Source organism: Oncorhynchus masou, chromosome 17, assembly GCF_036934945.1.
Source record: "Oncorhynchus masou masou isolate Uvic2021 chromosome 17, UVic_Omas_1.1, whole genome shotgun sequence".
Classification (NCBI taxonomy): Eukaryota; Metazoa; Chordata; class Actinopteri; order Salmoniformes; family Salmonidae; genus Oncorhynchus; species Oncorhynchus masou.
The window spans coordinates 28595766-28604201 of NC_088228.1; the positions used below are offsets into that span (position 1 = coordinate 28595766).

General features: G+C 41.0%; 1 protein-coding gene across 1 annotated transcript; it reads left to right on the top strand.

The window, feature by feature from the left end:
• Window positions 1–804: 804 nt before the first annotated feature.
• On the top strand, window positions 805–3205 carry LOC135558805 (forkhead box C1-A). The gene has a single exon (XM_064992944.1). The coding sequence runs from the start codon at window positions 1147–1149 to the stop codon at window positions 2572–2574; it is 1428 nt and encodes a 475-aa protein (XP_064849016.1). The 5' UTR covers window positions 805–1146; the 3' UTR covers window positions 2575–3205.
• The last annotated feature ends 5231 nt before the right edge of the window (window positions 3206–8436 follow it).

Consider the following 8436-nt stretch of genomic DNA (forward strand, 5'->3'; position numbering starts at 1 on the left):
AATTAGCTGTCTGATCACACCATTTGGTTCATCTGTTCAATCTGCTTCTCACTTAGAGCAAACCTTCGCAACTTGACCCTTTCTCCGGCCAAACTAGCTTTAATTCTGCCGTAATGAGATCTCACATACCGCCCACTGAACGGAAGGAGGAGCGCTTTGATCCGACCACGCGTGTTGATTGAGACTTTTAACTAACATACCGCCTAAATAAAGCATCGCATTAAGATGCTAAACAGCAGAAGGCAAACACGGGATTATTTCCTCCTAGTAACTCGTATTTATTGCATATTTGAAAACAAACGGAGATGATAGAGTGTTTGTTCTCCATTGATTTCGTAATGAATATCACAATGTCACATTCTAAGTGAAAACTCTTTCGAAACATTATTGCAATAGCCTAGTAATTCATGTGTTAATTAAGGTCACACCATAGAATAAGGAATTGAATAGGATCTCTATGGTTCACAAAATCGCCAACTGTCCTAATCATTAATAGCATATTAGCATGCTTAAATAAAAATCTAGGCCTATAATCCCATACAGTAGTTAATTAATTTACAAAATACATTGCTATTTATTATGTATCATTCCACCTGGTGGTCTCAACAATGTGTTTGCTCGTGAATGGAAATATTCTGCAATAACTAAATCTAGTCCATAATCTGATTTTGTACGTGGGCAAGCAGCGTGCTCACTGCTGAAGTCCAGTCTTTTGTCGGAGTGGGCTGGGAGTTACCCCTCCTCTCGTTTTTCTAAAGACTTGTGTGTGGCCAGGAGCTCAATCCATTTGCTGCTCACTCTGCACTGCCTGACCTACAATTGGACAGCTCGGATTCTCTTTGGGAGGAGCATACTGGCAGCAAAAAGGGGGAAAGAAGTTAACAGCGCAAAAGTATTCTGTAGTGACGGATGCCCAAAGTTCATACGTTTTTCAATGCGCGCCTCAGCACACTGAGATGGAAACCGCTTAAATCCTATTAAGACCTGGTACAGTGCATTCCTGATAGTATTATTTGTCAAGTGACAAGACAGGAACTCCTGCTTTGAGCGCCTCAACTTTTCAGAAAGAAAAAGTGGAGCTCTCCGTCTGCATACTTTGGGAAGTTCGTTTTAGGCAGGAGCATAGTTGAGCTGTGGGGAGAAGACATGCAGGCGCGCTACTCCGTCTCGAGCCCCAACTCTCTGGGCGTCGTGCCTTACATTAGTAGCGACCAAAGCTACTACCGGGCCGCCGCCGGTGGAGGATACACCGGGATGCCGGCTCCTATGAGTATGTACTCTCACGCGGCCCACGACCAGTACCCGGCCAGCATGGCGCGAGCCTATGGACCGTATACCCCGCAGCCCCAGCCGAAGGATATGGTGAAACCCCCGTACAGTTACATTGCGCTCATTACTATGGCTATCCAGAACTCGCCTGACAAGAAGGTGACCCTGAACGGGATTTATCAGTTTATCATGGAGCGGTTCCCGTTCTACCGAGACAACAAACAGGGCTGGCAGAACAGCATCAGGCACAATCTCTCTCTCAATGAGTGTTTTGTCAAAGTTCCCCGTGATGACAAAAAGCCTGGCAAGGGGAGCTACTGGACCCTGGACCCGGACTCATACAACATGTTCGAGAACGGCAGCTTCTTGAGGAGGAGGCGACGGTTCAAGAAGAAAGACGCAATGAAAGACAAGGATGACCGGGGTGCTAAGGAGACGCCGTCTAGACAGGGCCGGGACGCGGAACAGCCCGTGCAGGGCTCCCAGCCAGTCCGGATCCAGGATATTAAGACCGAGAACGGTAACGCGACACCCCCACAGGCCGCCTCGCCCTCCCTGAGCACTGTGCCCAAAGTCGAGAGTCCCGACAGCAGCAGCAGCAGCATGTCCAGCAACGGCAGCCCCCACAGCATCCCGTCCAACAGGTCCATCGGCATGGAGAGCTCCGAGCAGCAGCAGCAGCACCACCAGCACAGCCAGGCCCAGGGCTTCAGTGTGGACAACATCATGACTTCCCTCCGGGGGTCCCCACAGGATGCCACAGAGCTTGCCCCGTCCCTCATCGCCTCGTCCAGGACAGGTATAACACCGTCTTTGTCCCTAAACTATTCACCGAACCAGACGTCAGTCTATAGCTCACCCTGTAACCAAAACTCTATCTCCACTACCTCGAATGCTAGCTACCATTGTAATATGCAAGCCATGAGTTTATACGCCGGGGATAGATCTAGCCACCTAGCTCCGACTACCACCGTGGATGAAACGTTGCCAGATTACTCCATCACGACCACCTCCTCCCCTCTGGCCCACGGCAATCTAAACACTGGGCAGGAGGGCCACCATCCCCACCAAGGGCGGCTTCCCTCATGGTACCTCAACCAGGCCGGGGACCTGGGCCACATCGGGGCGACCTACCCCGCCCAGCAGCAGAACTTCCACTCCGTGCGCGAGATGTTCGAATCTCAAAGAATTGGCTTGAATAATTCTCCTGTGAACGGGAATAACAGCTGTCAAATGTCATTTCCCCCTAGCCAATCCATCTACCGCACTTCAGGAGCTTTCGTGTATGACTGCAGCAAGTTCTGACCAATAATAATAATAATAATAATATATCCCATTTAGCAGACGCTTTTGTCCAAAGCGACTTACAAGTCGGCTGGGGCCACTACTTTTACATATGGGTGGTCCCAGCGGGAACCGAACCCACGACGCTTGGCGTTGCAAGCGCCATGCTCTACCGACTGAGCCACACAGGACCAAATTAGGTTTTCATCGTATTGATCTTCTTCATAAAAATATCGTGAGTCGTTTTTACCCACCACCTGCCACGACGATGGACTAAAACGAAACAGAGAACACAAATAATGGACAGATAAAAAAGACATGATCTTGGTTTGTAAAGAACAGTGTTAACGGCTAATAACACGTAAGTCTCTTCTCGCTTTTGTGACATGTTTTAAAGATAAGAGTATGCCAGTCTTTCATGGACATATTATTACGTGTAAATTGCATATAGTAATTTATTTCTAAACTGCCGGAAATTATGGACCAAACACCAAAAAGTGTTTCTAAATTGAAATGCCTTAATTGTCCAAATATGTTCCATTATAAAAAGCGGAACTTGTATATCGTCCTACTCTTTCAAAGTGTCTTCTTTTGTTGAAAAGTATTCTGAAGGAATTGCATTGTTTGTTTAATAAATTGCCATTTTAATTGAGTTAAAGCTACGCCTGATTTCTTATAGACTATATGGCATTCTCAACACTGATATTTTTTTTGACAGTTTGTGTAATTTAACCAGACCTTATTTCTCACAGACTTTTAAGCTGTAAGCTATTTTGCATCCTGTTTCAAACCTATCGACGTGGGACCGATCACTGGCAGCGATTGATAAATCAGATTTTAAATCACAGCCTTTTTTTTGACAGGTTAGGTTACCATTCTCACTATACATTTTCACAGAAAATGTATAATTGTAATCACGGAGTTTGATCAGTTCGTTTAGGCTTGTCAACAAAATCGAGGTCGAATGAAAAAATTAATAATTACCCAAATTAACATGGAATCTTTCTAGAATAGGAAAACAATTATTTCCAAAACGTTGAATTTCAATGCAACTCGATCTAGTCCGTTTTTGTTATGATGACCAAAAAAAAATTGAATGTTATATGCGTAAAAATTATCCAAGATGTCAACTGTATAAACAAACAGACATATGTATCGTATGTGTTGATGATGACTTGAAGTGGCAGTATATTTAGATGATTGTTTCGCTTCATATTTAAAGTGACACAGCTCTTCTCTTGTCAGACACGGACGATCTGTCAACATCTTGACCTGGGGCCCTCTGGCCTCATAACAGTTCATCGATGCAGGCTAGTAGTCCACACAGCAAAACTGACTTGTTTTGAATAGCCACGTGTGTTTACAGTCACATTCCAACGCTTAATTAAAATCATACCACACATGCCAAAGATAGTCCTGTAGGCACACGATGGTTTGGGGACTGCGATCTATAAAGATGACTCCAACTTGAACATTTATCTATATTAGGGAGATGAGAGCCATTGGCATCCTACAGCGCGTGCGCAAAGTATAGTTTCCTATGTGGCTTTTGTTTTGTATTTATAGTTAAACATATCACAAGGGTCGCACCTAATTGAAATCTTCTTTAAAAATTGAGAAATTCGTAAATAGGCCTATTTTAATTGGCAGGTTTACGTAAATTATTATTATATTTTTTTTTTCAGACAGCTGGCTTGCTTCGACTGGTTAATGAAGGGACATATTTTCCTCGTTGTCACATTTTCAAATTACAGAAACATGTTCCACTGCCTAAATTTAAACCCTTGGGAACAGTATGATATGATGTATGCTTGAAGTAAATTCGAATTCATTTGTTGAATTTGCAATGAGGAGAAACATGGGCACGCGCTTAAAGCCATGTTGTGCATTAATCCATATATTTATCTTCGACTTTTATCCCTCCATTTGAATACTGTTATAAATGACATCTCCAGTTTATTACGGTTTTACAAATTACATATTCCAGAGCAGAATTGACATACATAAGCCTACTTTATTGTTTTCTGGTGTGACGGTAGACCTGTGCGTAAAGTAGGCCTATGCGTAAACAAGGCCTACTATGCGTAAAGTGTATGCCTATTCTCAAATTCCAGGAATAAAAAAATCTCCACTAATAATAATAATAATGATAATTATAATATTACTACTATTTTAGTAATCATTTTGCACACTATTTTCAATTGCCAAAACAACTATCGCTAAAGGCTACCAGAGCGCAACGGATGTTTTCAAAGTTCAAGCATGTATTAGATATTTTCGGTTAATGTGGTTGATTTAGCTGCTAATTGCCTAGATAGGGTCAACAAAGCGCGTTAAATTTGCTTAGAATTTCCACGGCTATAGGTTATGTTAAGCGCAAAGTTAACAGCCAATTATTTGACTGTTAACTTTGCGTTAGTCTAATATCAATGTAATGGCATTGGTTGACTTGATGTTATGCTCAAGCGGATGAGGGGTAACTATTATCAAGGAGGCCCTTGGGGCTAGAGGGTCAAACGGGATATGATCATATGAGCATGGCAGCTTGTCGTGTATCCTCTGGGCACAACCATAGGCCTGGAGGTTGCAATAAATGGAACAATGTACGTCTATACGTCGAACTGATCGTGTGGGCTGATAACAACATTACCTCGACAAGAAAGGTATAGGCTAGCTATAGATTTTTCTTTTTACAAGATAAACAACTTCAACAAAAGCATCAAAACAAAACTCATAATAATAGCGAGACCTATACCCAGTAAACACGCACTCCATTGGCCGACGTATCAAGTTGCGTATGGGAATGCAGTTTGGATAGCGTTTGCACATTTGGAAGACGTCGACGAAACAAACATCAGAATATAATCTTGATGTCTGGCCAACGTATAAACGATGTAGAACTGCATCATTTAGAATGTAGGCATCTGCAAGATGTCTTGCCAATGAGCAAACGGTATGTAAACTGCATCTTCCCGAAGTATACATCGTGCCTACATAGAATAGATTATGAATCACACAGCAGCCACAATAACGTTGACAACAGAATCACAATGGAGCACAAAAATCAACTGTTTAGCAAAAATAATAGTGTTTAATTGAGCAACACTTTGGCCTAGAAAGACAGAATGGAATGCCGCTATGTAGGCCCCATTATCTCCCACCGTCGAATAGCTGTAATCAGCCTCATAAAACTAAAAGTCATTACATCCTTTCCCAAGTTATAAACAAACGTCGTGTTAGTCCCAAGATTGATGGCACCCTCACAGAACGGGCCAGGTCAGGAAGGAATAAAATTCAATCAGAGCGCTGGAATCATTTTTCATGGGACGGAAAAGGCTGAGAGGGAGACGGAGGTCAATGGGGAGGATGTCGGCCGCCGGAGCACCGTCAACAATACCGCAGGAGAAAGCCAGGCATGGCAGGAGAAAGACAGTGCGCTGTGTGTGTATTCAGGAACACGCCTGACTCTACAATTTATGATTTCTTTCCACTCTTGGACCCCACCTGCGCAGTTGGAACGTGAACTGCGACGAATGCTACCACAAATATCCTAGAGCTGGAGAAATTAAATAACAAAATGTGCCATAATAATATTTGTGCACAGTTCCTAAAAGTACAACAGAATAGCATGCACATCGATTGCACTCAAATCGTTATCCCAAACATGACCTGAGTTGGTGCCCAGTTGGGCACACGTTATTTTATTCATTTGTATAGGACAACGTTTAAAATAAGTCAGTTTTTAAAATGCATAATGATGATACCATTTATTAATGTCATTATGAATACTATGATCCATATTTATATTAATATTATTTATGTTATTATTATTATTCAATCGCTATTGTACACAGATTATTATCTGTAGTTGTTTTCCTTCATGTTACTACTTACTAAAACCTACTAGGCTACTAATTTAGCCCATAGGTATACCGCACTACTACAACAGATTTACCTACTACTACTGCTACTACTACTACCAGTACTACTATAAGTCTACTTCTACTCTTCGGCTAATATATTAGGTAGGACTATTTATATCGATGTTATTACTTGTGTGTGTGTGTGACTAAGAGTTGTACATTAAGTACGCCTATGTTCATTTCTTTACAGATAACAATCCCCTGTTTTATTCCTTATAAAGTCTCTAAGAAAACGTACTGGTTTTGACATGGCCTAAAGTTTGGCCTATTGATTTGAAAGCCTACACGTGTAATGCTATATAGGGGATTCCACATTGTACATTTGGCAAAACTTTGTTTATTTGGACACTTTTTCCCCACTGACTTCACTATCCCCTCAATATTTCCCCCTTTTCCTGAAACGTTCCGCTACATTCCTGAAATGCACAGCTTCACATGCGCGTCAGCACGCATCCTTCCCTTCTCACACTCTCTCTCACATTTCTTTGGGTCAAGTACCAAAAACAAAAGTGACTGTGTTCTACATTACTTTTATATTTAGCTCGTTAAAACAACACGATTTCAATATCCGTTTTAATTGAACAGAAGTTGACTACAAATAGAGAATATATTTCTGGTGAGCGTTTGGACTGTAGGCTATTTAAAATACATGTTTAGATACATATATTAAAATGCATTAGTCCTATGTGAACTTTGTTGATCTCCTGATGATTGAGTGATAAATTACCAATGCGTACTTTCTTATCAGCTATATTTATATATTCCTCACACACAAGCATCACTCAGTGGAAAATACCTACAATTTTATATCACCATCTTAACAAGGCCATCTGTGTCATATGTTGCCTAGACTATAAAGGTAAAATCACATCCAGCGACGTCATTTATTTGGAATTGTAACTACTTTGTAGAGATTTGATTAACTTCGATACCATTTTCAGTGAAATATCAGAAAGAGACCCACTGACACCAGGAAGTTTTAACGAGGATTTAAAGACATGGGGGTCAAAGTTCAACGACAAAATAATTCGTCAATCACCAACTGATAAACAGATTTTAAGATGTCCATATGTGCAGCAGTCTAACAAGAATGTGTAAGGCCATTTAACTAAATTAGTGACAAACGATAAGGACTAATTTCGTTTTTCTAAAGATGTTTTTTCAAACCAAGTTAACCGAGGAGTCAATAATAAACCATTTAAAAAAAACACACAGTAAAGTTATAGAAAGGTATTTGTGTACCGGAAAAGTATAGGAACAACATTCGGATCACCGCGCGTGCTGTATGCACTGTCCTCTGCTGTCTCATGCCAGAGCCTGGGGTCCAGACATCTCAACTCCACTGACCCTCACGCCATGGAGAGAGAGAGAGAAAATATCAGCTCGCTCAGTGTTAACCATAGTTCGATTCTCTAAAACGAATGTACAATTCCTCAAATAGCTTAATCTACACACCATGCTAAATACAATATGTAAAGATGGCACTAAAATAAAAAATGTACGATATATTTTTTTAAACATATAGAAAGTATAGCCTATCCGTGAATTGAAATACTGTAGCCCTAACGCATAGTGATCAAATAAAAATACATCTTAATCAACATTATATTAGTTGATAACAACCACCCAAAATAAACAGATGGTCTAATTAATTCTGAGTACCACATCATATAGCCTGTATGCTGCAATAACCACAACGTAACGGTTAATAATTATAGCTATTATGACAGATGTTTTAACATTGACAAATGTCTGAGATTAAAACATATTAAACTGTATTGGATGCCACTAATAAACGAGAAGGTGCAATACGCCTACCAGTTGGCCTATTAGTTTTGGTTTTTGCTTATTCTGTGTAAAGTAGCCAAGCAGATTTGATTGAATTAAACCGATAGCGTTTCCAAACAGCGTCGTGGTTCCACTGTAAATGGAACAAATAGGTGAGAGGAGACTCGTTGAA